The 27,324-nt window shown below is 43.4% G+C and overlaps 2 protein-coding genes across 3 annotated transcripts in view; one reads left to right on the forward strand and one right to left on the reverse strand.

Annotated features, from left to right (window-relative positions):
• Positions 1-6,708, forward strand: part of OIT3 (oncoprotein induced transcript 3) — a 31,655-nt gene extending 24,947 nt beyond the window's left edge. The window contains exons 8-9 of the mRNA XM_033149125.1: positions 3,590-3,689; positions 5,364-6,708. Of these exons, the coding sequence (XP_033005016.1) occupies positions 3,590-3,689; positions 5,364-5,540 (277 nt within the window). The 3' untranslated portion in view covers positions 5,541-6,708. The remainder of the gene's footprint in view (positions 1-3,589; positions 3,690-5,363) is intronic.
• On the reverse strand, positions 1,855-18,679 carry PLA2G12B (phospholipase A2 group XIIB). Of its 2 annotated transcripts, XM_033149126.1 has the most exons (5): positions 18,369-18,679; positions 14,214-14,302; positions 12,124-12,289; positions 8,546-8,665; positions 1,855-1,915 (listed from the first exon to the last, which is right to left on the reverse strand). In XM_033149126.1, exons 1-4 carry the CDS (start codon positions 18,604-18,606, stop codon positions 8,547-8,549), a joined length of 612 nt encoding a protein of 203 aa, XP_033005017.1. In that variant the 5' UTR covers positions 18,607-18,679; the 3' UTR covers positions 1,855-1,915; position 8,546. The 2 variants fall into 2 exon arrangements, with proteins under 2 accessions (XP_033005017.1, XP_033005018.1); XM_033149127.1 differs by lacking the exon at positions 1,855-1,915 and having other exon boundaries at positions 7,512-8,665; positions 14,226-14,302; positions 18,369-18,677.
• Between the last annotated feature and the right edge of the window lie 8,645 nt (positions 18,680-27,324).

A 27,324-nucleotide genomic window follows, 5' to 3' on the forward strand; every position in this document is an offset into this window, starting at 1 on the left:
TAAACTGTACACTTTTGTAATCAATTAAGAACCAACCATGCCTTCAAGGGCACCCTTATTGATGAACACTTCGGTAGCATCTGGTGTTTACCTTGTCTTCTAAGATATGTGGGTATTTGTCTTTTCTAGATGCATCTCATAAATTTTATAAATTCCCTCTAGAGATCCATCTTTGTACCTGCCGCCTTTGGAGCAATTTTAAAAGTGCTAACCCTAAACTCATTTTTTAAATTGAAAATTTCCCAGGCACGTAGTCTGTGAATAACTGCTTGATACCGACTTCATAATTCTTTATTAGATTGCATGTAAACAACCCTCAAATATGCAGGCTATTTCCACGCACAAAAAAAACCTGCGAAGGAACTTTTTTTCTGCTTTGCCGGTATTCAAGTAGAATTTGCTGTTTTTAGATATAATATCTATTTTTAGGCACTGATAGGGTCAACATCCTAGGGAGTCTGAAAAATAAACACTTGCGATAAAGAATTTGTACACCATGTTCAGGCCGCATCTGGAGAACTGAGGATGAAATTCAGTGTCACCCAATGTTAATCCTTCCATCAGGGCATTTCAGTTTGCCAGATGGAACAACCCCCACATCCTTTTCAGTGGGGTGGGGTGGGGGCTCCCAACCCACCTAGAGCCAATTTCATAGGGGCGACCCTGATGTACAAACAGAAATCCCTGCATGTGTCTTCTGCCACTGGCAACTGTTCGGTGAATTCCACCCGAATTACAGTGCTCACTTCTGGACACCACATATTGTAATATTAGCAACAACAACAACAACAACAACAACAACAACAACAACAACAACAACAACAACAACAAACCAGTTGGAAGAACTGGGAATGCTTAGCCTGGAGAAGAGATGAAAGAGCATCATGATAATAGACTTCAGTTACGCTCTTATTTTAGGGTAATCTTCCTATTGGCAAGAGTCAATCAGTCATTTTTAGAGGAGAACACACTGGAAACTTCAGTTTTTATTCACAAATGTATTCACTGAACATGTATCATGGGGGTGTGGAAGCCAGGACACAGGCAGGTTCTAGTCCTAAAGCAACATTGGTTGTCCTCCACAATCCAAATGAGATCCCTGTGAACTGCTGCCACTCAGTCTTTCTCACACAACTCATTCATACATTTGCCTATTCAGTCAAAACGTGTAGTTGTGATCTACATTCCAGATGCCCAGTTGCTTGCTGTCTCTCTCATATATCTCTATACACCCCACCCATCTGACTGTGTTGCCCGAGCCACTCTTCAAATGCCAGATCATGTCCCAGAGGTGTTAGTTTGTTGTAATATGGCATGAGCTTTGAATAACAGAGGAACATAAATCACAGAAGTACATTACTGGTAATTTTCTTGACATATATTTTAACCTTTAGGCAGCTAGCGCCTGGTATGTGTATCTGCAACAACAACAACAAAGTTTGAAGCATGCTTCATATGTCAACTAAAACAGGCATGTCCAACTTTCAAGAGACTGAGATCTACTCCCACTAAAAAAAAAAACTGGCAGTGATCTACCAAAGTTGTTGAGCTTTTTTTTTTAAAGGAAGTCAAAGTTGTTTGGCTTTGTTGGGGGTAGGGTCTTGCGATCTGCCAGTAGATCGCGATTTACCTGTTGGACAGCCCTGAACTAAAACATTTCCTCCTTTTTGGTGATAATGTAAGGAGCTACATTCAAGTGGCAATCATTACGACTAAAAATGTAATTAAATCCTGCCCAATGAGCCCTTTCCTTCCCACCCCTGGCTAAGCAGTTAATTAGCTATTTATGCCATAAGTCCAAGTATTAAATATCATTATAGCCAGGGGAAGAGCATAATAGTTCAAGTCTGTTTCTTTCCTCTTCCTATCTACAGCGTTTAGAACATTCAAAGTCCACATTCCTGAGATTAGGTTGCTGGAAAGAAAAATGCCATGTTGTCTTATATTGCAAAACCAGATGGCTTCTTTCTTTCTTTTTTCTTTTTGAAAGGACAGGTTACTGAAAAATAACATCTATAAAAAAAAATTAAATCCCCTTCCAGAAAAGATTCTCCTCCTGTAATAAGAAAACACCAGATAGAATACATCACATAATTTTGGATTGCCCTCTTCTCAATTAATTTATAGCTGGGGCATTTTCCGTAGTATTATATCATACTTTTGCAGGGAATGACATTTATAGTGCACACTTCAGCTACTTCCTCTGAATTAATTCCACTAGTTTCAATTCTGGATTAACTGGGTTGAGAATAAGATGCCGTGTCATGTTGATGGAAATTCAGATGAATGCCTACTAAGATGACTCATCCATTTTTTGGTATCACAGGCCCCCCAAACCTCAGAGGTATAATCATCCCTAAGAATCTCTGGTTGGAGAGAGACAAATAGTTCTTGTGGGAGCCAAAGACAGCTTGAGATAGGCATCACCTTGCAAAGTATGCATCGGACTGATTCAATGGCACCTCTGGTCAACTAGATTTGGCAGGCCGGTGTGGAATAAGTGAAGAACAAGGATGGGCAACCTTAGATTTGAAGGCAAAAAGTGGTCCTCCTGACCTTTTTATCTGGGTCATGGGACTCTCCCCCTCTTCCTGACTAGAATTTGCCTTGAACTCTGATAATGAGGCTATAGAGAGGTGTACGTGTTTGAATATAGAAACTAGCCTGCTATACAAAGGTAACATTCACATCCATTGCTCTGTTCCCTGTTGCCTCTGGCCCCACTCTCAATTGGCATGTGGCCCCTGGGAAGTTGTCCAGAAGGAAATCATGGAATCACAGAAACGTAGAGTTGGAAAGGGACCATGAGGAACCATGAAGAATCACTTTGCACAATGTGGGGCTCAAACCCACGACCCTGAGATTAACAGTCTCATTGTCGACCGAGCTATCCCAACCTCAAATGCAGCCTTGGGCTGAAAAAATGTTCCTCAACCCCGGTGTAGACCTTCAAGATTTGTGCATATCTTTCTTTCAAGCCATCTTTAACTATGGTCAGTTTCCTGCCTTAGTACTTAGAATCCAAGCTGCAAAAAAAGAGACCCAATTAATCAACAGGAAAAAATAAGAGCCTGCTGTGAAAAGTTACTTTATTTTTGTGATAATTTGGTGTTTTTGAGAATCAGAAAGGGAAGGAAGAGATTATGTTTCCAGAGCGCCTTTAGTGCTGAAACTATATTCTTAGAAATAAATGCTAGTGCCTGCTTGAGCCAGCTCTTTATTATCTGTGTATATCTGGTCAAAAAGGTGAACTGAGGATAATCTTGATTGCAATATATTGGCAAATTCCTTGACTTTCAGGAGAGGAGGGGGGGGAAGAGAGCATGTTCAGAGATTCATTGTGCATTCTGACAATTCTTCTGGCTGCTTCCCCCCCCCCCCTTCTCCAATTTCTGGCAGTGCTATCGATTCTCACTTCTGCTTTTCCGCTCTTCATTTTTGGATGTTATACCACTGCCAATGTTACTAACACATCTATTAAGCAAGGAGAGTCGGCTTCTCTACCCTGCTGCCTCTGTTCTTGGAGGAATGTGTTGCGATTTCCCCACCCACGTCTGTGAAAACCATTAACATTTTTCTCTTTCTTCAGCTGTGTTTCTGATGACTCTGTGAAGCAATACACATCTAAAGATCATCTGGCCAAACACTTCCAAGTGCCGGTGTTCAAATTTGTGGGTAAGGACAACAAGGTGAGTGAAAATGCTTAGCAGCTGCCCCTTTAGCAGTTTGCTAGCAAAACATCTGACACAGATGCATGGACAATAGATGCAGGAGGTTCCCTTTCGTCTCCTAAGTGCCCTTGGAGGATGCAAATCAGAGATGTATTGCCTTCTTCTAGTTCTTCATAAGGGATTTCACTTTAGGAAGAGGATAAGGATTACTGTTTGCTGGAGATGCTTTTCCTAATGCTGGTTCCCTGACTTCTGTTTTTATTTCATACTTTCATACTGACAGTGTAGCAATGGCAAAGAGGGTGATTGAGAATATATATATGTATACAATGCACACACACATAATGCAATAGGATGATGCAATATTGTCACAGGCAACACTGGCCTTTGAGAGCCAGTGTGGTGTAGTGGTTAAGAGTGGTAGACTTGTGTTCGCGTCTCCGCTCCTCCACATGCAGCTGCTGGGTGACCTTGGGCTAGTCACACTTCTCTGAAGTCTCTCAGCCCCACTCACCTCACAAAGTGTTTGTTGTGGGGGAGGAAGGGAAAGGAGAATGTTAGCCGCTTTGAGACTCCTTCGGGTAGTGAAAAGCGGGATATCAAATCCAAACTCTTCTTCTTCTTCTTCTTCTCTTTCCTTCACCCCCTCCTCACGTCTCTGCCTCCCAAAGGCTTGTACAGCTATTTGTTGCAGCAGCCCTGGTTACAAGCTCCTCAGGCGAATGGTGCCTCTGGGGCTGGCCAGGGAGTGCTTCCCGGGCCCCTGTGGGGCAGTGTGAGGAGGCACCTTTCTTTGGAGGTGCAGCTCAGAGACCAGGGGTGGCAGCTGTGGCTGCCCGGAGGACTCCCAAGGAGAGAGGAGATGAGAGGAAGCTGAGGAAACACTCCACAAGGGTGACATAACTGGGCTCCTGAGCCCCACAGGGGTGCTGCAGAAAAAAATGTAGTTGGTCAAGGGACCCGTGGACTCAAAAAGGTTGAAAACCTCTGTTATAGACATTCTCTCTTTCTACTTGGAAAAGAGACAACTTTGCTGAGTGCAGCAGAAGCCGAAACTATGTTATGTTTAGATTGTTGACACCACTTTCAACTCCTGTTCAGGAATTGAATACTGTTGCAACCTAAAATTACTTACAATCTGTCTGGTTTTAAGATCACCACCCTGATCAAAACTTTGTGACCTATCTGCTATGAATTTTTTCTTTCTTATTTAAGCTCATTTTCAGTGCAAATAATATGCAAAACATGTACACATAAATCTGGCAGTTTGGGATGGAGGTGTCTGCTGGATCAATACTTGACCTGCTTTGTTTTGTGGCATAAAATCCCAGTGCAGCCTTTTCAGTCTATTTCTTCTTCTCGGGAGCAGACTACACTGAAGATAGAAGGAATACTAAGCCCCAGGCAGAATCATTTGTAAGCCTCATAGCCTAAAAAGCTCCAAGCCTAGCAGGTTGCTTCTCTGAACTTCTGTTTCAGACATGCCACTGCAGAAGCCTATAAGTTCCAGGTGGTTGAGAGGCAAAACAGGGTGTTTTCTGAGTTTCTGGCTTCTGTACAAATACTGCTACCCCCCACCAACCTGAATTGTTTCCTTTACCTAGCAAATCCCTGGATTCTGCAGATGTGCATGACAGATTCCCCCAGGCCATTTGGGATGCTTCATATTCGTTTATCTCCTTTTGTATTCAGGAAGTGTTCCTGCACTGCCGTGTCCTTGTGTGTGGAGTGACGGATGAGAGGTCTCGCTGTGCCCAGGGCTGCCGCAGACGGATGCGCAGATGGGCAGAGTCAGAGGAAGAGGAAGCCAGTCACATGGCTAATCGCATCCTCACAGGTGGTCCCATTAGAATTGATGTGGAGGAGTAGATCTATCTCAGCCTTCACCAACCTAGGTCCCACCAGACTACAACCCCCGTTTGGGCCTATAGCCTCCATGCTTGTTGGGGCTGATAGGAGTTGTAGTCCAAAGCATCTGGAGGGCACCAGGTTGGCAAAGGCAGTCTTATCTTGTGAACATGCTGTCTCACTGATGCTTTCTCCTATGTACCTTCAATAGTGAGCAGTCATCTGTGTTTGGCCAGAAAATAAAGGCAACAAAACAAAACAAAACAAAAAACAAAACCATGTGATTTCCTCTTTTCCCAGTGAAAGCCTATGATCTTTGTTAAGGTCAGATTAGATGCAATCTCATCCAAATTCTGTTTGATGTCTGATAATGGATGGCTGGAGCAAAATTAAATGGGCCATTTGAATCACAATGGTACCAATTTTTGTTAGAAATTATTAGTTCAAAGAGCATGTAAAGTGTCCAGATCTATAACATTTTCATGAATAGGAATTTGGGTTTTTTACAAGGCTACACTGACATAGAGGAGGGGGACACTGTCTGCAACATACCAACAACTTAACTAGCACACGTGATAATTTTTAGGTGTTGAAATCAACACAAACTAAAGGAGTGCAGCGGGTGCAGAGTGGTTCAAAATCTAGGAGTTTTGAACCACTTTATAGTATTTAGATGGTGAGATCCTATATCATCATGACCTAGAAAAATCTTTCCTAAAGCCAGATGAACCAGTGGCATAGTAATTTGCAGCCTGGAAAGGTGTTGAAGCTCTTCACAGCGACAGATTCATGAACACCAATCCAAATGTCAGTGTGATAGATCTCACCCTGTAAAAGATGGTTGCACGACCACTGAAGCTGGTAGGATTAATTCAAGTTACTGGATTAAGTGAAAAGAAATGCAATGCAACTCTATTACTGTCTACTCAGAAGTAAGTACCACCTTGTTCAATAGTGCTTACTCCAAAGTAAGTGTGAATAGGGTTACCAACTTAGTTTCTATTTCCTATTCAATAAATTTTGTGGACCTCAGTGATACTGTTGGGGCACATCTTTCTCTATAGTCCACAAAGTACTTATGCTAGAATCAGGGCCAGTCCTACCATTAGGCAGAAGGGGGCAGCTGCCTCATGCAGCAGATGCTGGGGAGTGGGCAACTGTTGCCTTCAGGTGTAGTAAAATTAAACTTCCAGTCAAGTTGGTTTCAATATATAGAAGGGGGGGGTTCCTTTTCTCCTTCAACACAGGCCAGGAAAGTCCAGAATTCGTGCTGTTCCCCTTTAAAGCCTTTGCATTGTCCTCTTCCTGTAACTTCTCTCTACTTTTTGTAAGGATTATTAAGAAATATTTTGTTGGTTGTAGCCAAATGCCTTGCATAGGCTCACTGTCAGCACTGATGTAAGATATATGCACCATGTGTTCAAACTATATAATCTACACACACACAAAAAAAGCTTCGGAACTAGGTGCTGAAAATTCTATATGTTTTAACTTGCCAACTGTGTATTACTAGGAAGTTCATTAACTGTAACATTCTTATAGTGTGAATCTCCATTCTCCATCCCAAATAACAGAGCATTTACCTTTTGTAATGTTTTGATCATATTGCTCTCCTCATGCACACCTATTGTTAGGAATTTAAAATATAATGATAAAAGGCAGTATAGGAAACTGATGTAGGGCTGCCATTACCGGGATTTCAAAGGTGGAATTGACGTCTGGGGGAATTTTCGAAAAGCTCAACAACTAACTGATGGACCTACCAAACATTAATTCAGATGGAGGAATGAAACATTGGGAGACAACACACTTATCACAGGATTGCCTAAATAGGGGGGGGGGGATTTATTTAGTCATGGGATCATGAAAAAGAGTAAATACTGTACTGAAAAGAGTAAATTCTGTAAGGCATTCATAATGTAAATGGTTGGACAAGTTCAACAGTGTTAAAAACAGCTCCAAGGGTTTCAGATAATCAAGAACCAGAGAACATAAGTTTAGGTGCAGCAGGATATGTTTAGAAAAAGAATCCTGGTGCTATTTTATCAGACGGCAACAGGCAAAATGTCAAAAACGTTCAAATTTAGGACAAGTGCCAATTTGTGTTTACAGAGAAATAACCCAGAGGGTCTAAGAGTTATATTTTGGAAGAATAAGGATGGTTCTAAAAATATATATAGTTGTGTCACCCGAAGTTGTAAAATAATAGTACCAGTAATTCTTTGTAGCTAGAAGAGTGCATCGTAAATGTTACTGGCAAGCTCTGATGTTATTTTGAACTATATATGTTATTTAATAAAAGTTAGTTTTACAACGGCCTACCATAATAAACTTTTCAAATATTCAATATACCTTTGTTTCTTGTTATTAAGCAATATGTATTTTGCTTCTCTTTAAGTGGAGCAATGCCGTAATGGAAATAAATTAAGAGTAACCTCAAAACCCATACTGTGATCTTGTCATTCTTCTCCTTTTTTTGTCTTTTGGGGAATCCCCAGAACAAGCCATTCTGTGTGCTGTTGAGTAGTCCATTATCCAGGACTACTGGTGCAACCCTGCACCTGTTTTTCCAATAGAATGGAATTCTCATGACCCTTGACTGGCTCTACACCACTATGGCAGCATTAAATGTCTGGTGATAACAGCCAGTCGGCTGTGTGCATATTTGCTGCAGAAATGTACTATAGCCAATGTCACGTTTTCTCTGTATCCTTTATCACATCTGGAATGCTCACACACAAACACATCGCAGTTGGTCTTCACTGAGGTTTGTCATTATGCCAAACAGATGCTTTGGGGAGGTGAAAGAAGTTGTCAGATGGAACAGACGAGAGTGCCGGGCCAAGGCAATCGGTTCCACTCTTCAAGCTGCAATTAAGGCATTTGCAGTGATTGCAATGATCTGCTCCCCTAATGTAACCGCTGCCAAAAAATTGCACCTGTGTAGGGAGTAGAGATCGGACCCGCTTCTAAGCAAGGGGGCACATGAATCCAGAGCCATCGCTGTCAGGCAGTTTGACGCTCACCTCACAACTCTTCCCGTTCTTCCTCCTGACAAATGCAAGCGCTTCTTTGGCTGTCCATGAAAGGACGGCAGCCCAGAGTCCTGACCGTTTTAAATACGGCGTCGGCTACTGATTCACATGCTGGAACAGAGGACAAAGGGGAGCATGTCAGGACCAATCACCAATTTCCACTGTGTGCCTACTGAGGTTTCGTCTGCTTCTCTATAAGCAGCTGTTTGTCATACAGACAGCTTCATGATCCATCATACCAAGGGGAGCTGGTTTAGCTTAATTGGAACTGCCAGCTGAGAAGTGCTAGGCTATGGAGACATCCCTTACATCTAAAGTGCATGGTTTCCCCTAAAGAATCCCCGGGAATGGTGTTGGGAACTGTAGCTCTGTGGGGGTAAGCTACAGTTCCCAGTTTCCTGTGTCTGGTGTAGCTGATAAGCAGTTCTGTCATTTGCATTGCAAATTTGTTTGTTTATTGCTAGGATTTCTACCTCACCTTTCCATAAAATGTTGTCATGTTTGTGCTCAGCTGAAGACTATTTTGTGGATGCTCACTGGAATATCACACTATAGTCCAAGGGTGGGAAAACCTTCGGCCAAGAAGGCCTGAACCTCTTGGGCCAACTTTGCCAGGTGGTGGTGGGGAACCACTCACCTGTCAATCATCTGAAGTCATGATGATATTGGGTTATTGATGCCTGTCACTGTTGGCCCATGACAATGGAGGCAAGGTCGTTCAAAGGGCTTGCGCAGCCCGGTGCCCAGTTCTTCCCAAACCCCCAACAACCATCTGATAGCTGGGTGATGTGCCTAGGACTGAGCAAGTTTTGAAAGCCCAGTGCTTGGGAAGCGGGTTGTCAGGCTGGTTGGGAAGTGCTGCACAAAGCATTCTACAAGTTCTCCCCACAGTGCTTGCCAAGCATTAATCACAGGGTTTGCAAAGCGCTTTGCATAGTGTTTCTGAAGCACTCAACATCTGGTTGTTGGGTGCTTTGCAAGTACTGCACAAGGAGCTTTACAGGCACTAAGTGCCTGCAAAGCCCCTTTTGGCCAAGCTCTGCCCTTGCCTTCAGGTGTAGGGCAGGTGGGCGTAGCTTGCCAAATGGAGAAGTCTGGCAGGCCAAATTTGGCCTGTAAGAGAAAGGTTCCATACCCCTACTTTACTTGACTGTTCCCTTTCTTATTAACAGTTAAACAAGACATTACATTTAAAATCAGACTCTCTCACTCTTCTTCTTTTTAAGTAAATAGCAGGTTTGTGTGCATGTGCTGCTTCCTTGAGAGGTCCGGAGGGTGGCAACACGAGAATGGGCCTTCTCTGCAGTGGCTTCCCGTCTGTGGAATGCTCTCCCCAGGGAAGTTCACCTGGTGCCTTCATTATACACCTTTAGGTGCCAGGCAATAACGTTCCTTTTTAACCAGGCCTTTGGTTGATTTGATTGACATTCTATGCCCTTTTAAACTGTGGTTTTTTTTGGGGGGGGAGGGTTTATTGGGTTGTTGTTGTTTTGATTATGTATTTTGCGGTTTTATATTTCGCTTTTATTCTGTGGACCGCCCTGAGACTGGGTATAGGGCGGTATATAAATTCTAATAATAATAGTAGTAGTAGTAGTAGTAGTAGTAGTAGTAGTAGTAAAGGTTCCTGCATCCCTGGCAAAGATGGGATCTAGGAGTACAAGGGGAAGACCCATAATTAAGTGGGGAGTTTCATTACTTCAATTTAATATAAGTTTTGATCGTCATGGTGCAGAGGAAATCTAGGAAAATGGGAGGCTGATATATCTGAAAGGTTTGAATGGCCGATGGGGGAAATGGTCAAGGATGGTTGAAGTTGAGCAAAACCTGCAGATTCCCCATCCCTGATGCAAGTGATGAATCGCTAAGATGTTCACAGCACATAATCTTTACAGGGCTACTGGTATGATTTTTTCCCTTCGGTTTCTAGTAGGTTGTGAACACCTATAAGTACTAAAACCACACACGTTCCATCATCCTAATGAGACAGGAAGCCAATGATGAAGGAAACTGTCTTAGAGAATCTGCTGAGAGTCTGCATCAGCAGCTCTGAACTTCCCCATTTATCTTAATTGTTACACTTGGAAAATAAATTAGTGACCCCTTTGCCATCTAATTGTTGGAAGCTGAACCAGAGAGGGGTAAATGGTGTGTGGGGGGGGGGGGAGAAAGGCTAGACACTGTCGGAACAATATTTTCCAAAGCAGCGCACATTAGGCAGTAGACTCCTCGCCCTCCCTTACCCACTTATTAAGATTCCTAGGGAATCTTTCCGAAAATCTGCTCATCTACACAGGAGGAGTGAAGGGGGAGAAATTGATTTAGTTTGCATTTTAACGCTAAATCCCCAAATTCTCCCACTACGATACTGAAATACTTCTTGGAAATTGGCCCATCTTCAGATTTTGCACTGAATTTCTCCAGCCAAAGAATATGTACAAAAATGTAATATTAATGAAAGCTGCGCATAAAAACCTCACAGTGAAGGTAACAGGCCTTCTGTTGGGGGAAATTGCTTTAAAAATGGATAAACTTTTTTTTAAAAAAGTTGACTGCGACAAGGTGTGCATCAGGAGAACCACACATAGAAATGCATACAAATATGCCTGAAGACTTTTTTTTTTAAAGAAAGAATTGAAAACATATGTAGAAATATGAGTAACCCAGTTTAAGACTCGAAAAAATGGGGAAAAAACAACCAACATGGACACATCTTCCTATCCTTTCACTGAAGGTAGCTAATTGGCAGCTCATGAACCCAACATTTTTCTGGGGCAAGACACAGCCCTGCAAGTTTATGGCCACACCACAGCATACATTTAAAGCACTACACTACCACTTTAATCATCCACGGGTTCCCCCAAAAGAATTCTGAGAGCTGTGGTTTAAGGATGCTGAGAGTTGTTAGAAGACCTATTTCCCTCATAGAGCTACGGTTCACAAAGTGGATTAACCATCGACACCTCTTCCTAGGCAACTCTTAGAATTGTAGCACTGCGAGAGGAACTGGCGTCTCCTAACAACTCTCAACACCCTTAACAAATGATAGCTCCCATAATTCTTTGGGGGAAGCCATGACTGTTTAAAGTGGTAGCATACTGCTTCAAATGTATGTTATGAATGCAGCTTATGTTTGCCTGGTCCACTTTCCATTTGTAACAGCCCCTGCTGATGCTGTGTAAAAGCGTGTGCCATTTTTTTCCTGGCTGTGGTGTCCAAAGTGTTAGCAAGTATCTTTGCGGCTTGTTAATATATAATTTGAAATAGCATTACCTGGCATTTTCAGAAGGTAAAATTAAAATTCTTTGGCTTTCCGAAAGCAGTTGATGTGCTTCTTTATCAAGCATAGACTTACCAAGCTAAATGTTGTCCAGACACAAAAATAATAGCCGATTTGAATTCCTCACACCCAAAAACATGTTTTCGAGACTGAAGAAATTTGCAAAAAACAAGTTTCACTCCTTCAAAGGACACTCCCTACTGCCTCATTCCCACCAACTGCTTGGGAAGTCAGCCGTCACTGAGTTACACTTCCATTGATTGATTGCATCCCTGGGTGGAAAACTCACCTGCCACCTTGGAGACAAAGCCAAGGCTGCGCTTGAGGTCAGAGCAGATGGACTGCAAACACCAGCGAAACTTGGCATCGCAGCGGTATTTGTTGGCCCCGCAGGTATCATAGCATATATCCAGCTGGTTGCAACACTTAGTCATGGCAGGGATACCCATATCCAGCTGTACATGAAAGGAGAGGGAAGAAAATATTCTCTGACACACAACATTGCTTCCACACACCCCTCATATTTCTTCTCTGAATGCTGTTTATAAAATTTAATTTTGCATGGATTAGCTGCAACTGCCTGATACTGATAGTTCTTAGGAGACCAGCAGGATGAGAAAAACATGCTGCAGTGAGATTAAACAATAGCTATGCCTATCAAATGGCTATGTCACTTGTCTTGGGGAAACAATGCCATAGTTCCTTGTGCAGAGCTAACACAGTGTCCTTCAGATTTTGTAGGCTCCCAATTCCCCTCAAAGGAGTAACATTGGAAGCGGCCTCATTCCAAATCAGACCATTGGTTCACTAAGCTCAGCAGTGCCCACAATGACCGGCAGGAGCTCTCCAAGGTTTCAGGAAGGGATCTCTCCCAGACGTAGCTGGAGATGCCGGGGATTGAACCTGGCACCTTATTGGTTACCATTGTCTTAAATCAGCCTCTGGTCAAGGCTGATGGGAGCTGTGGTCCAAACCATCTGGAGGGCACCAGGTTGGGGAAGGCTGTCCTAACATGTAGACTTTTGACTACAGAGATGGCAGTTAATACAAGAACAGACTTGTCATCGTCCACCTTCGCCCCACAGATGACCTGAATACGTCAATGAACCACACATATTTCTTTTGTTTGGTCAGATAACACCCTGAACACAGTGAAATTTGCTGACCAGCATTAAAGAAGGACGAATCTTCTCCAAGGAAGCATCAAGCCATATATGGTGAGGCTTCCACTGACAAGGAGCAACTCACGTTTACAGAACAGGGGGACACTGTCATTTATATATGATTCTTCAACATCAACTTTATTGGAGTGCATGTTGTGCAGATGCCTGATTATCGTCTACCAAAGCAACTACTGTACTCTATTCCAAACTTAAAAATGGAAAGCTTAATGCCAGTGGTCAACAAAAGAGGTTTAAAGACTCTCTCAAGGCAAATCTTTAAAAATGTGGTAGAAAAACTGACAACTGGGAAACACTGGTCTGCGAGTGCTCCAATTGGAGAACAGCCTTTACCAAAAGTGTCATAGGCTTTGAAGACACTCGAACTCAGGACAAAAGGGAGAAACTTGCTAAGATGAAGGCACGTTTGGCAAACCCTCACCATGACCAACTCCCACCTGGAAGCCTATGTCCCCACTGTGGAAGGACATGTGGATCCAGAATTGGACTCCACAATCACGTACAAACCCATTGTTAAAACCGTGTTGATGGAAGACAATCTTACTCAGCTACGAGTGATTGCCAAAGAAGAAGAAAAAAAGAATATATTGCCCATCAGCCTTGAACTGCCAGGTGCTGAGTCCCTCTGAGGCAATGGTGCCAGTTGGCATTTAGGATCAAAGCCCATCAGTTACAACTCATGCATTCCAATCTGGTTCATATCCAGGTACCATGTCAGCTCTTTGGAATGCTTTTCCACTTCTTTTTTATTACAGATCCCGCTTCCTTTCATTTTTGCCTTTCTGTAATTATGAAGATAATTGGAGTCGTGAATCCTGCATCCGTTTATGCAATCCCCATCCAGAGGATTTATTTGTTCACCGCAGCAGCCACCAACAGTTGGAGGCTAAATGCTCGGGTGACTGGCCAATCAAACAGTAAATTATACGGGTACGGGTAGCAGTCAAGTGAGACGTGATCGCTTTGTTTGCCATCAGCAGCCAGCCATCACCTCTGGCACACACAAGGCAGACAGCTTGCGCTTGACATCAGGATGAGAGCGGCTGCCTGGGCAAACATTGAGTGGGATGCTCTTCCCATTCGGAGAGCCTGGACAGATCAAGGGACAAAAAGCACCAAGCAATCACAACCCTGCCTGAAAAGGCAAGTGTGGTTAGTAAATCATTTCATTGGGTAATGAGATGTTAGCAGTACATACACTTTCGGGTACCTTGAGACCCAGGAAATAGGAGCTGCAGCCATTGGGTTCTGGAGACTTGTAATCTGGCCTGGCCAGTGGTGCTTTCCCTGTAAGACAAGTGGAAAACACACCCAAAGAAAGCATTAATAGTTCTAGATGTGACAGCCTAGGAAAGGAGGACTTTGTACAAAGCTTATTGCAGGGCTGGTGAACATCAGGAAAGGACTGACTTGGCTTTGCCAAAGAGCAAGGAATCAATTTAGTTGGGCATCCTTGGGAACAGGACTAGAAGCAGCAGCTGAAGGCCCCAGAGGGCTGGAAGGTCCCTTCAGCACCTTGCTCCACAGATGTTTTTTAGCACCAGGCGGTGGTGAAACTTGAATCCATCCATGGTAGCCACCTGATCTTTTAAGTGGCCCAAGATGTAAGTCCCTGGCCCATAGGTCAATGAAACCTCTAGTGATGTAAGATGGCAGGCGGCCACCATAGAGTGGAGTCAAGCTTTGCCCCTGCACAAAAGTGCTGCTGCACAGTAGAGGGTACTGAGTGATGTTACTGCTACAACAAGCAGGATTGCGCCCTGCCCCGTTGGTGGATGTTGCAGTCCCATGACTGGCACTGTTCCAAGTGTCCCCCATAGTCTGTTGCCAAACAAGTTTCATAATATAAAGTTGAAGTCATTCATATCTATACATATCCATATCCTTTATTTCATGCTATTTACTACAGACTAGAATTGAAATTGAAATTTAATTTTGCAAAGGTGTTTTTAAAAATCTAGCAAAGTGGTTAATTCCAACACTCAACATGTAAAACATCCATTTCACATTCAGAATTTAAATACTCATTTTGAAAGGGCATATCCTGTCAAAATTCAAGTGCTGACATCTTGTTTTTTATTTTATCTGATGTAAAATGTAGTATTTCAAAAGATATCAACAGTCAATGAGCAAATATGTGTCTCCCATAAGTAGCATTGCATGCCAACAACCCAATACTGTGGGTTCTCTGTTTTCTGTATGATCCAGTTCATGTATACAATGGAAACGCAGCTAGGTCAAGAAACACAATGCATTTCCATCTCAGGGTTTTTGTACCTTCTAAAAACTTGGGACTCCCCTAAACTTGTAAATATTCCCCTCATGTGGTGTGTGTGTGATGCCTTTTGGTTGCCTAAGCAATGACACTCATACCCTGAAAATATAGGAATATTTACCGGTGGGGGGTGGAAGAGTGGTGGGGGGTGGAAGAGTGGTCTGAGGTACTGCATTATTTACTCTCCAGGAGCCAAGCAGTCTGTACTTCAGATATGGACAAACTTTCGCTGGTTGCCAACCTAGCTGTCAGCATTCCAAGAACAAATGAGGGGCAAGATGCCCTAACCCTTGATGACATGTCAGATGCCATATCATAACAGGATAAATCCCTCCCTTCGTTTACTGGCACCGGTCCCCCATCCGCTTGGTGGATAAGCCAAGGGAAAGCATCGTGTGATCCTGTCTTGTGGGCACCTGGTTGGCCACTGTGAGAACAGGATGCTGGACTAGAGGCCCAGATGGGCCTGGGGCCTCATCCAGCAGGCCTCTTCTTGCGTTCTTCAAGGATGTCCCACACATGACATGGCTGTTAACCCAGGTTTGCAGTTGAATGTACACCTGACGAACAGCTGAATCTTTGATGAGCGTACTTGTTTGCATTGCACTAAAATGTACAGTGGTACCTCGGTTTTCGAACAGCTTAGTTCACGAACAACTTGGAACCCAAACACTGTAAAACCGGAAGTAGGTGCTCCGGTTTTCAAACTTTTTTCAGAAGCCGAATGTGCTCCGTTTTGAGTTCCCCTGTGTTTCCTGTTGTGCTGCTAATTTGCATTCCCCCATTGCAATTCAAGCCTTCCGTTTCTGATTGCAGCGTTCTATTTAGTGCTTTTGTTTTTGCTATTTATGTTGCCTTTTTGTTTTTGAGGCTTTTTCAGTTAATTTGTTTTTGTGACTGTGTGGAACCTACTGATTTATTGATTGTGTGACTGCAGAAATGGATAAAAGCCCCCTACGCAAAAAATGACTATCGTCAGTGCAGGTAAGAAAAAAATAATAATTTAATTTTTTATCATCTACAATACTGTTTTATTTATTTTATAGTACAGTACATTGATTATTGCTTTCATTTTGTGGATCAATGGTCTCATTAGATAGTAAAATTCATGTTAAATTGCTGTTTTAAGGGTTGTTTTTAAAAGTCTGGAACGGATTAATCCATTTTGCATTACTTTCTATGGGAAAGCATGCCTTGGTTTTGGAACGCTTCGGTTTTGGAACAGACTTCTGCAATGGATTAAGTCTGAGAACCAAGGTACCATTGTAATGTGTGAATTGAACCCAAACCATCTGTAGCACTGGGCAGCCACACATATTACAGAAATAATCAGTCTGTGTGTTTCTTTAAAGATGCAAAGCCTTGAGGAATTTTTGTGACCCAGAAAAGAAAAATCAAGGTGAATAACAACCCTCCACTCTGGGGGAAGAAATGAGCAGCGAATTGATTAACAGCTCCTGGGGATTCCATTGGTACCAATTTCAGAGGTTAATGGAGTGTGGGAGGCACCATAAAAGCAAAATGTATGGTTGTAACTTGTTAGTCTCAACAAAACAAGAGAAAACACAAAGTTTTGGGCCTCCAAAGAGATTGTGGGTGTTCTTCACTATCCCCCAAACCATTCTGGACAGCAAATGTTTAGTGTTTCTACTACTAAAGAAGAAATCCGAGCTGACCAAACCAGCAGTCTTGACTGTTTTGCTTAAAGCTTCCTATCTAGTGACACAAACCACATGGACAGTTCCAGAAGCTGCATGTGGATGGGAACTGCCCATGTAGCACTAGCTGGTGCAAGTGATTTCTAACCCAGCACCTGGAAACCTGATTCTAGAAGTCCAGTCTTCATCAACCTGGTGCCCATCAGATATTTTGGACAGATGGGGATGATGGCATACCCTCCAACATATACCCCACACATCTTACTGGGTTACCCCAGCCACTCTGAGCAGCTTCCAACATACGTATATAAAAACGTAAGAAAACATTAAACATTAAAAAAACACCCTTCAAAATACAGGATTGCCTTCAGACACCTTGGGGATTGGATGACTCCATACCCCCAACATTTCTCCAATGAAAATAGGGACATTGTAAGGAATAACGGGACATTCTAGGATCAAATCAGAAACCGGGATGGATTCTCTAAATCAGGGGCATCCCTGGAAATTAAGGACACTTGGAGGGTCTGTGATGGGAGTTGTTGTCCTAAACATCTGAAGGACAGCAGGTTAGCAAAGGCTGCCCTAGTCTATTGAACTGGGGCAGACAGGTCTGAATTTTGAGGTATCTGTTGCCTGGTTCAGGGAAAAGTAAAAGGACACATTTATCCATTCTAAATAGGTGAAATGAGGATTACATAAACTATGTTAATGATGATGGCTTAGAAACTTCAGGCAGTATGTAGCCCAGATTAACAAATACGCCTAGCAAAAGTGTGCAAGTTCACCAACCATAATAAAAAAAATGACAACAAGATGGCTATGCTCTACCTCCAAGTATACCAGCCACAAGTGTTGCTGTGCTCAGGTCCTGCTTGCAGGGTTGCCACAGGCATCTGGTTGGTCACTGTGAGAACAGGGTGCTGGACATTTTGGGGGCCCTGAAACTTGAATTGTTATGGGGGGGGGTCCTTTTCAACCAGCAATGAACTAACCACTGTTACGTTCTTCAGTGGGGCTGTTTACCTTTACAACATCTGTGGCATTGACTCTCAAACTTTGGGGTTATTGAAATATATACGACAACAACAAAATAATAATCAATTAGAGTCATGCGACTCAGTTTGCATCTACTAGAACCGTAAAAAAAAAAAGCACTGTGGACTAAAGTCGCTTCTGGGGCCAGTCCAGGATTATGGGCCCTGAAGCTTAATCTTCATTACTTTCAGAGCAGATCGACCCTTGGCTGGACCTATGTACTCATCCAGCAGGCCTCTTATGTAGAAAGCAATATTCTGGTCAACTATTGAGAAGCTGATATAGGTTTGAATTTGCCCAGGCAGCAAGGGGGGGGGGGAATATATCACTAACTGGAATGAAACAAGCTCGAAGTAGAAGTGAAAGAAGAAGAGGAGCTTACCATATCTACACCGGTACTGGCAGACGCCATTCTTCCCTCCTAGCAGCTCTGATACGTAGTCTAAATAGGCATTCACAGTCTCAAAGCCATCCCGGATGGTCCCAATACCCCAATCTGAAAGAGAGGCTTCCTCGGGCACTGCTGAGGGATGGGCTGCGTCGTCCGGGGTTGGCTCTTCAGTGCCTGTCCCCACAGCCAGAGACATGCAGAGAATCAACAAGCCGCCGAACAGTTTCATATTGAAGTGGGGCGAAGCAAATCCAGCCACAGGGGAAGCTTAGCGAGACAGCGAGGGGTTAGTGACAAATGACAACTGAGCTACTCCGAAAGTTTTACACAGCCTTTGTGTACACCCTTCTCCGGTGGACTTTAAACACTGCTGCTGGGGCAGCAAGATGAGGTCACCACAGTTAAGAGAGAGCACAAAGTTCAGATTCTTTGGTCGAAGCATAACTCAGTGCAGTGGGTCTGTTGCCCAATATTTAAGGCTCTTTTATTTACTCCCAGGATCACCCTGGCTCAGAAGATGGCACAGGCCAGGTCCAGTAACTCCAGAAGAAATCCAACAGCATAAAACACATCTGCTTCCAAAGATCCTTGAGCATCTCCCATCAGCCCACCCCACTTTTCCCCTGTTGTAGTTTCTTTTCCCTTACTCCAGCACTTCTCAAGTAAAATATGAAGACCCTCAGCTGGTCTTCACTTGCCTTCCTTCCTACCTGCAACCAGTCTAGTGGTGGTACTGCTTGCCAACTTCCTTCTCCTCAGCCTCAGGCCACATTCACACCATGCATTTAAAGCGCTATGATACCGTTTTAAACAGCGGTGGTTCCCCCAAAGAATTATGGGACCTATAAGGGTTGAGGGAGCTGAGAGTTGTTAGGAGGCCCTTCTTCCACTCACAGAGCTACAATTCCAAGAGTCCCTGAGGAGAGGTGTTGATTGCTAAATCACCCCAGAACTGTAGCTCTGCTATGTGGAGGTATTTCAAGTTACGGTAATTACAGATGCATGTGCGCGCTTGTAATGCTGACATACACCGGTTGAAGGGACAAGGAAATGGAAGGGGTGTGACTACAGTCTCAGAACTGTCCTCAATCTGAACACTTGTATGTGGATGGGGGAAAGCACAATAACCTCCCCCCATAAAACATCAACATGCAACCGATGGTGTGAAGAGCCTGCTACAATTTTGCTTCAAAGAGGGTTGGAACGAACAGCAGCTATAGCATCATAAACGGCACAGCTGCAAGAGTCTTCAGTCTCCTATACCTGACTTCAATGGGACTTACTCCCAGGGAAGGGCATATAGGATTGTAGCCTAACAGATCTGTTGCAGCATAAAGCAGTATGTAAAGTTAGTGTAGGTTAGAATTTAAAGCTTATGCCACAATATGTCTGCTAGTGTTTGAAGGTGACATAGGACTGTGTGTGTGTGTGTGTGTGTGTAAGGCATGGGGCAACCCAGATACATATCAGTGAACTTCATCAGCCTTGGGTCATAATAGCTGCTGGCTGATACCAGATTTATTCAGAGAGTTCCTGACCCAGCATTGACTTTATTTTCTCTTTTAAAGACTCAAAAGGGAGAATTAGCACACATTGATGATGATGATGCCTTTTCCACCAACTGGGACTCAAAGAGGCTTATAGCTAAAATAGAAACAGCTAAAAACACAAGGGAGGGGAAGCAATAATTTAAAAGTCAAATAAACATTAGATAGATGATAGACAGATAGATGATAGATAGATAGATAGATAGATACAGACAGACAGACAGACAGACAGACATAGCTAGATAGCTTGACAGATGATAGTTACGATCTATTAAAACAGACATATAATGGCAATAAAAACATCACAGCACCAGCCCTTTCCTTTAAAAGAGCCCATTCCCAAAAGCGTATTTTAACATGAAAGTCTTCCACCTGCCAGCAGAAGGACAACAAGGAGAGCCAGTCGAACCTCTCTAGGGCGGGACTTCAAGTGTCTGGGAGCAGCCAGCAAGAAGGCAGCAGTCTGAGAAAAGATGATGTGAAACAACACGTCTTTTTACTGTGAAAGGCGAGTCCGGGTGAGTCCAGCAAACAGCATTATATGGAAAACCTGCCCAATACCACAGAGTCAGCAGAAGCCCAAAAAATGAGGGACAAATTTGCTAAGTGGATACCTTCATTCTACATATCAGCCAAGGAAGGCCTGCAAACCCCCAGTCTGCCTAGCACCAAGGAGAGACACTGCTGCTGTGCTTCTCCCTTGTCTCCAAGATGAAGGCAAGAAAAAAAAGATGGTATCTTTTAATGGACTGACCCAAGCTTCCAATTTTCTGCAAAGTCACGCATTTAGATCTCGTCATGAAAGCTTGCAAAAAGCGTAATATTAGAGGTGGCATGATAATAATAATAATAATAAAAAGCCGTCGTATATTTTGTGAAGAACCTCTTCGTATCTCCTGCTTATTCACATATATTTTCCTGTTAAAGCAGTTATCAGATTGACGTGACCTATCCAGAGCAGATTATAAATGCCCTCTGGTTTTCCTTTTTTTTTTTTTTTTTTTTTGAGTATCTGTTATCAGGAAGTGCTGAGGCAGAGGAAAAAAGCAGGTTCAAGAGTCATGTTGTCCAGCCTGCTTCATTTGAAGGAGCAATTAAAGTACCTCTGAGCTGAATCATCTCTGCATTCAGGAGGGAGCTGCAATGGCACCCCTTTGAGAATCCTTATATACAGGGTGACACTTTTGCTTTATATGGATCTGCCTGTAAGCCCCAAATATCAAATGTGCATCTATTTAACACAATTTAACATAGTCAATGCATATTTAACATGTCTCCTTTGCATGGCTCTCCTCTTAACACTAAGCCATGATTAGAACATGGCTTGCTCGCTCTTTTCTCCCATTAAATGAGAACAGTATGAACAGAGTCTTGCAATTCATCACCAGCCATGCTTTTCTGCTGCTTCCTTTAGCACACATTTAAAGTACATTCTGTGCACATTTAAAGCCATTGGCTTTCCCCTGGAGGATCCTGGGAGCTGTAGTTTCCCCCCTCAAAGAGCTACCATCCAAAGCATCTTTTAACAGACTACAGTTCCCAGGATTCTTTGGGGGAAGACACATGTGTTGAATGTGCTTTAAATACACAGGGTGGTACTTTATTGTGTTAATAATAGCACCACAGTTACTCTTCTGTTCAGCTTTACGAAGAATGATGGAGAATCACATAACTGGCGTTTGTATCACACCCTACCTTTGGAGAGTGAAGCCAATGTTAAGGCCCTTCCTTTTGTCCTTACAACAATCCTGTAAGGTAGGATGAATAACTGTGGACAGCCCATGGTCCCCTAGAATGCTGCCTTTCTGAGGCGGGGTGGGATTGGAATGTCAATTTTCCAGTCTAGGTCCACTCACTTGCAGCAAAAGCAGTTTTTGTGAAGACTCTTCACTCAAGAGTGCCTGTGGCAGCAGGCGGCGGCCAAATTGCCAGTTGAAGAAGAAGAGAAGAGTTTGGATTTGATATCCCGCTTTATCACTACCCAAAGGAGTCTCAAAGCGGCTAACATTCTCCTTTCCCTTCCTCCCCCACAACAAACACTCTGTGAGGTGAGTGGGGCTGAGAGACTTCAGAGAAGTGTGACTAGCCCAAGGTCACCCCGCAGCTGCATGTGGAGGAGCGGAGACGCGAACCCGGTTCCCCAGATTACGAGTCTACCACTCTTAACCACTACACCACACTGGCTCTGAAGGTGCTGATGAGCTGTGTGGCCCATTTTACAGAATGAAGCACTTCCTGCAAAGTGTTGGCATAGCCTCGTGTCTGAAATCCTGACAGCTTCTGGCTGCCTGCATTGACAGCACCAAGCTAAATGGATGAATGACTTGACTTTGTGGAAGGCAACATCCTGCGTTCCTATAAACAGCTGCACCTCAGTCATATCTTCATTACTATATGAGTGTAGGTATCCTGCTCTAAGATGCATCCACTGTATGGATTTAAAAACACCATCACACCTGTACGATTACTCTAAAAGAGAAGTTTGTTTCAAACTTAGAGAAGAAATGAGATGGAGTGGTAGCCAACTACGCATTACTCAGAGTAGACCCATTGAAATGAACAAACATGGCAAAGTCAGTTCCATTGATTACGGTAGGTATTCTCTGAATAAAGCTCAGTTGAACACCACCAAATACAGGACAAAATGAATTATCCAAATTGGATTCCTAGAAGACAAATTCGTCTTTGCAGAGTAAGCGGGAGCTAGGAATAAGACATCCGGAAAAGTAAACAGCTTCAGCTCTGTACAGTTTCACAGGCAACTGGTTTCATTTGGCAGCAGGGGGAAAAATGCAGGTTCAGAGAAACAGGTGGGTCAATTGGCTAAGCCTCATTATCAAATGATGACCTGAGCAATATTACTTTGCTCACAATGTTTGCTCCTTTAAACCATCTTTTAAAAAATAGCCGCGGGAGGCGAAATGATGATAAACTGGTTCCAAAAGTTCCAGCTGTATTGCCACGTCTGTAATGTTTATATAGTTAACACTTGTGGGCCCAAATTCAATTAAAGAAATATTCAGATATCACATCTAGCAGTTCAGTTCCAGCTACGAACGCAAGTAATAAAATGATTTGTGCAGTCGTGTTTAACAAGTTCATCCAGTATGGCTTTTAATAAAGAAGAGTGTGCTGTACCATAATGATTGCTTCCGATTAAAAGCTTTCCTCCTTACATTGGGATGAACAATGAGTGCAGGAGAGATAAACATTCAATGCTGCAAGGCATCCTCTGAGAAGGGGGTGCAGGCAGAAGCAATGGCAACAACCTGTCAGCTTTCCATATCTAGAATACAGATTTGTCAAAACTGGAACGAGTCTGGCTCATGGAAGCTTCACATCTAAATTTTGTACAGTGCAGTGCCAAATGCAGACCTATTGAGTGTGTTATCAGTGGCTGGCTAGCCTTGTCCCTGAATTAACACCTCTGCATGGACCCGATCCTAAACCTCTGCCGTCTTGCGGCTATACCCATTTGTGAGAAAGGCTTTGGGAGTTAACCCTGAGGAAAAAAATCTGTTATCTGCTGCCTTGTGGGAGAAGAAAAGGCTAAGGAGTAAACCCTACACAAATCCAGAGCGGAGTCCCTAAGGCCTTCTTTGACTCCTTCCAACAACTCCTCCAGCCAAGCAAGTGCCAAACGTATCGTTCTGCTTTCCTTTGGATTACATCAGCAAGGCTCAGAAGAGGGTTGTGTCGCCTGGCCAGCCCACGAGTTCCACACACACTGCCCTGAAGAAGTCACTTTGGTGTTGTTAATGCAGCAGAAACGATACAGAAGGCAGCAGTTCCGTGTTCCAAGTCTCTGCAGCCATAGCAGGCACAGTGATTCTCCATAAGTTCGACATGAGGCGCACTTCATTCTTTCTCAGCACAGACGAATGTCGACAGAACTCGAACCGAAGCTCAGGAAATTCCCAGTCAGCTCTGCCAGCTCCTCTGCCTTTTCTCTGCAGATGTCACCTATTGGCTATTGTGGTCTCACAGGGAATGCCACAGTGCAGCCTGCGCTTTGAAGAAAAACAGACTGGCTGTTGTGTGAGCTCGTGGCTGTTGTTGTGATAAAGCTTAAATGATGCAAGACGGTTGTCATAGACCAAAGATAGGCAGCTCATTAGCACCTGCCCCTATGGCCACTAACTAAATACACCATGGTGTATTTACTACTTGCTTTAGAGGACGGAGTTTAAAAATGGCCTAGGAACCAAAAAAACAGAACTATCTCCTAATTGGTCGAGATTGTTGCAGCCTAATCTGGATACTTTCAGTTCGAATCTATGTTTAGATGGTGGCAAATCAACTGATTTCAGAGGAATTCCTTTCCAGGTTTGTGTGTGTTTTGGGGATTCAGCTGCACAGCCTGATCATAATCATCTTTACCCAGAAATTTCAACGAGATTTTCTCTTAGCTAAATACGCATGGGAATATAGCATATGCATAGGATCAGGCCGTTTTATTTATTTTCCCTTTGACATTTTATCAAATCTGGTATCAGATTGGCAAAGTTCTCCCTTTTGCGTAACTCCCTGATCCAGTGCCAAAGGCTTATTGGTCACCCTTCCTGGACAGCTCTGCTTTTCTCCTCTCCCCCCTCAATGCCAGCAAAGACCCAAAATACTCCCACCACAGCTCTTTCCTTCTCTCTCATCCCCTCCAGGCCAGCAAAATACCTGCCCCTCACTGCCCATTTGAACAAGGAGATGAACTCACAAAGACTTATTGCTATGGCTTTCAAGGGCTGGCAGGCTGGCTTCAGAGAGGATAGTGCTGCTCACAAAAGTGAGATGATGGAAACGTAAACTCGGGGGGCGGGGAGCAAGAACAGATTGCAAATGCATACTTCAGATTGGCTCAGACTGAAATGCTTGCATCTGATCGGTTGCAGAAGCTCTTCCCAAGCGCCGCCATAATTATCTGGAACTTCCGAGGGACTCTGATCAATCCCCTGGGGAAAGTGGGGGACATAATCAAAATGGAGGCCCAAAGGGGTCCCCTGCCCACCCTAAGCTCCTTCTACTGGGATTTATTATTTAAAATCCCCTGGGGACAGTGGTGACACCATATGGATGGTTGTGATTGGTTGTGCTGCCCAGAGATGATAGGCCAATAGAAGAGATGGACAGAAACAAGTCAGTGTCTCTCGAAATGTTAAGTAATGTATTGAATATGAATGTAAGGAACCGAGAAGGGACTGCAGTATAGCTTGGGGAGAGTTAGGGTGGGGCAAGTACCCCCATTTGGCCTAAGGCACCAGCTTCTGCTAGAAGGCAAGTTTTGCTTATATGCTCTGGGGTAGGCAAAAGGTATTGATATTCAGCTTGCTCTAGAACAGGGTGGGCAACCTAAGGCCCGGGGGCCGGATGCGGCCCAATCACCTTCTAAATGCGGCCCGCTGACGGTCTGGGAATCAGCGTGTTTTTACATGAATAGAATGTGTCCTTTTATTTAAAATGCATCTCTGGGTTATTTGTGTGGCCTGCCTGGTGTTTTCACATGAGTAGAATGTGTCCTTTTATTTAAAATGCATCTCTGGGTTATTTGTGGGGCATAGGAATTCGTTCATTCTCTCCCCCCAAAAAATATAGTTATGGTCCGAAGGACAGTGGACCGGCCCACAGCTGAAAAAGGTTGCTGACCCCTGCTCTAGAACCAAGATGACATATATTTCCTTTGGAGGAATTCAAAGGCTTGTAATTTGCAGCTCCATCGCTGATAAATATAGAGAGAGCGAGTGAAGAGACTAACAGACATGGAAAATCTCAGTCCACCAGCTCCCTCAGCTGGCCATGCACCCACAATTGCATGGAGAATCTCTTTCATGTGTCCTTGAATTAGTCAGGCTCTGTCATTTCTAAACATGTTGATACAAAATCTGTTTAGGTACGCAGCACAAGGAATCATCTCACTGCTGAATACATCATATGAAAGCAGGGGGAGAGGAAAGTGCCTGAGGCCTTATAGATTTGCTAAACCAGATAACTGTTATTGATACCATACAGCCTAAAGAAATGGCTGCTACAAAAATTTGGGCTTCACGGCAATAACATTTGCAAATGAACTTAAGACTTTTGAGCAGCTGGCCACTGGAGCAAAATCTTATGGCTCAAGCTTGGCTCTGAAGATAACTTGCAAAAAATTTAAATTCTCAGAATAAGAGTTGTGTGTCCCTTCTGCCCCCAGCAGATTAGACATCTCCCCCCCCCCAATAAAAAGCTTATGTGGATGATGTGGGAAGCCTTTCTGAACAATGTAAGATGGGTGAAGGGGTTAGGAGGAATCATCCCAAATAAGGTTTGGATCCAAATATAAATTACAGAAGTTAACAGAAGGAAAGTTTACCACCACTTAACCCAGCATTGCCTCACAACCAGATTAGTCAAGACGGCTTCCCCAATTTTCCAAAGCATTCTGGAGAATGCAAGTAGCTGAAGGTGGAAGGAATTGCAAAGTTTTCTTCCATGACCTTGCTTTAATTAAACTGAATTTTAGGAAGTTTTTGATACTGAAATCTGATTGATAAAAGGCCTATATAAGATGCAACTTGTAACTTGAGTTCCTAGGATCAGGACCTAACTACCCTCTGCCCAGAAGCTACACTTACATAAACATCTCTCTTTGAACGTGGCAGTTCCAAAAACTGGGCAACAGAACTTACAGGAAAGTCTTCACTTTTATTGAGAATCCGGACAAACCACTTCACCACAGCTTCATGCCACTTGACTGAAGAACTTTTTAAGTACCAGCCAACACTTAAAATAGGTTTTCGAGCAAAAAGTAAAAACTTCCAGGGGATTCATCTTCTTATGCCTTTCATCTTACGACTTCCCTTAATGCAGCTGCCTCTACCCTCACAATAACATTGCAGAATGGAAGGATTGACGCCTATATTCATTGTGTGTTCAGAATCTAGGTTACAGGGACGTGTTTGTAGAAGCTTTTTAAATCACAGGCTTGCAACAGCATCCCTATGTGCCATGAAAAACAGAATAGGGTCAGTTGTAAAAAATCAAAACGAACTAAGCCAGACCAAGGTTAGCTGTATATTTAGGGCACTCTTGGCAAAAAAAAATTCAGGTCTAGTTTCTAACAGGAACTAAATTTGCTTGTACCCATTGCAACCTGCAGGTGGGTGCTCATCAGTTAAAATCTCTGGGCATGCTAACTACTGAGCTGGCCAGTTTAAAAACAGGTTTAATGTCTCATCTTTTGCTTAAGTCTTCTTTCAGACCACAGAAATATGGCAGCCCGTTTTTTAATTTTCAGCTTTCTTCCCAGTTCAGTGTTTGAAATGAAGTAGTGAAGCAACTTCCCATTCAATGGCAGCAAGCCATTATTGCTCAGACATAGTTCTTATCTAACCAACCAGAATGCTCCATTTGTCTCAACGGCAAGAGAAGCT

This window comes from Lacerta agilis, chromosome 5 (assembly GCF_009819535.1).
Source record: "Lacerta agilis isolate rLacAgi1 chromosome 5, rLacAgi1.pri, whole genome shotgun sequence".
NCBI classification, from domain to species: domain Eukaryota; kingdom Metazoa; phylum Chordata; class Lepidosauria; order Squamata; family Lacertidae; genus Lacerta; species Lacerta agilis.